Source organism: Penaeus vannamei, chromosome 24, assembly GCF_042767895.1.
Source record: "Penaeus vannamei isolate JL-2024 chromosome 24, ASM4276789v1, whole genome shotgun sequence".
NCBI classification, from domain to species: domain Eukaryota; kingdom Metazoa; phylum Arthropoda; class Malacostraca; order Decapoda; family Penaeidae; genus Penaeus; species Penaeus vannamei.
The window spans coordinates 15,843,561-15,846,060 of NC_091572.1; the positions used below are offsets into that span (position 1 = coordinate 15,843,561).

The 2,500-nt window shown below is 33.6% G+C and overlaps 1 protein-coding gene across 1 annotated transcript in view; it reads left to right on the forward strand.

Annotated features, from left to right (window-relative positions):
* Positions 1 to 1,881: 1,881 nt before the first annotated feature.
* The window catches only part of mtd (TLD domain-containing protein mustard), a gene marked incomplete at its 5' end in the record, with an annotated part of 5,404 nt that continues 4,785 nt past the window's right edge, over positions 1,882 to 2,500 (forward strand). Inside the window, 2 exon segments of the mRNA XM_027365289.2 lie at positions 1,882 to 2,051; positions 2,335 to 2,500. The exon segment at positions 2,335 to 2,500 is cut by the window's right edge and continues 4,785 nt beyond it. Coding sequence (XP_027221090.2) covers positions 1,882 to 2,051; positions 2,335 to 2,470 — 306 coding nt within the window.

Consider the following 2,500-nt stretch of genomic DNA (forward strand, 5'->3'; position numbering starts at 1 on the left):
TTGCTTTTTATTTTTTTTTTTTTTTTGAACTTCAATTTTGTAAAAATGAAGAACTGTGGATGTCAATATCTAGTTATAAAGTCCTAGCATGAATACAACATGGTGGTTCAATTTTGAGAATTTTAACAGCATACAAATTTAGTACATGCAACTTACCAAAGTCAAATTTTTCCCATGCTCCACAAAGGAGGGAGTGGGGGAGATGGTCAGTGGGTGTTTATAATTTTCGAGGAGGAGCATATGTTCGTAAACATACATGCATAAAGTTATAGAGTATTATTCATCCTCATTTAGTAGGCCTATATCGACTTTTGTATCTAAAGGAATAAAATATTATACAATAAACCGTTTTCTTTGATAATTGTCAATATTAACAGATTGTAAAGGCAAACGAGTGTAGAGTTGTAGATTAGCCATTTGCACCCATTATCTTTTACTAAAAAGGGCATAAAATCATGCAGATGCCTAGGTGTGGTTGGATATTTGGGAATTTATGGTACCTAAGACCTATGGTAACATCTAAACATTGTTATCGGGAACACACAGAACAGACGCGAAACCTTTTTCAACTCAAGAAGAAGACTGTGCACACAATCAAGTTCAAAATTCCATATAGTTTTTATATCAAAGCAGGTATTGCTGTGTACTATCATCTTCAATATGAAATAATCAGTGTCTTGCATACACATCTGGTTCAAAAATCCAACTATTTTGTAACTTTCATATTGAAGTCCTCTTTACAGTGGTGACGACCAATTTCAAATCAAATCAAATTTATCGATGCTGTGAAGTACCGACCGTTAAGCAAAATGTAACAGAAATATTTCAGTCCTTACTTATACAGCTACTTTCAAACATTAGTGCCTCGCATGTGGTATATGTACAGATTACCTCGTAATCTACAACATATTACCTGGGAGCCTCGATGGAAGCATATTTCGTATATAAAAGGACACAAAACACATTGTTTTTTGTTTTTTGTTTTTTTTAGACATTTTTAATAAAATATGTCATAATCAAATGCTGTATGCACTTTTGCAACAAGCAAAAGTCCACATAGGTGTACCTGGGTGTTTATTAGCGATTCGTCGTCCGGGAACTAGCCACAGCAGGGTTTTAATACTCGTTTGGTAGTTTCTTCAGCCATGTACCTATACTATGTGCTAGCTAACTCAGTTTGACCCCCTGTCCCTCCCCCCTCATCTGGGACGGTCCCCTTAACAGAGACATTTGGGATTTTTATTCCTATTTCATGTAACATTATGTTAATAATAATCTTTGTCTAATCATAATGGTGACCACTATTTCATTTGCATTTACTAGTCTCATAACTCTTTATCCCCTCTCACGTTTCTCTGACCTTATCCATCTCTCTCTTACTTTCCCATTCCATTGACATTTTCTCCACACCTTAAGCTATTCTCTGTCACATCATTTACACTAAGTCAAGTTCCCTAGTATTACAAATGTTGTTTAAGTTTCATAAATACTAAGTTGTTTTCTTCATCAGATTTTTTTCAATTTCTATTTTACATTTACATTGGAAAGACTGTTTAATGGCATTGTCATTGTTGTCATTTTGCATTTGATTAACATATTCAATATCTAGGAACAGGATAATGTAATTTCCCAAGGTTAATGATTTCATCATGATTCTAACCACTTACTATATTGATGTTAACATGTATTAGTAATGTTAAAACCTGAAAAGTCTTGGCCAGTTACTAGCTTCATTTGGCTACCAAACAGTGTTAACATATAAGATTTGGTGAAGAGTATTGTATGTGTATGGTCAGAAGTACTGCTGGCTGTACACATAAATCTATAAAGATATAAGGGAGTGTGGGCAAATATCAATGCTAATTAATTGTTCTTCTGCAGGTATTTGGAGCTGTCTTATCATGTTCTCTGCGTGTGAGTGAACTGTTTTATGGAACTGGCGAGTCTTTTCTCTTCTCGTTCCATCCAGAGTTTCAGGTATTCCCATGGACTGGAGAGAATAATTTCTTTGTTAAAGGAAATAATGAATCCCTTGTTGTTGGTGGAGGAGAGTAAGTGTCTAATCCCATTTTTGAATATTTCATTATACTGCTTTCTAGTATTCAGATTGCATATTAGATTTGGAATATTAACAAGAATGCAGTTTTGAATTACCATTTCTGCTAGTATGAAGTTTGTTATATAAAGTTAGCTGAAATCTATTATTACTGTTCTTGTTATTATTAATATTATTATTATTATTATTAATCTTGATATTTATATTATTATTGTTATTGTTTTCTCATTTGAATCTGCATGTCTTGAGACTTACAATTACTTATTTTTAATTTTCAGTGGTAACTTTGGGCTGTGGTTAGATGGTGATCTGTACCAGGGAAGGACACAGCCTTGTAAGACTTTTGATAATCCTCAGCTAACAGACACTGAAGACTTCATTATCAAGACAGTTGAATGTTGGTGCTTTGAGTGAGGAAGGAAAGAGAAATTTGATGAGTTTTTA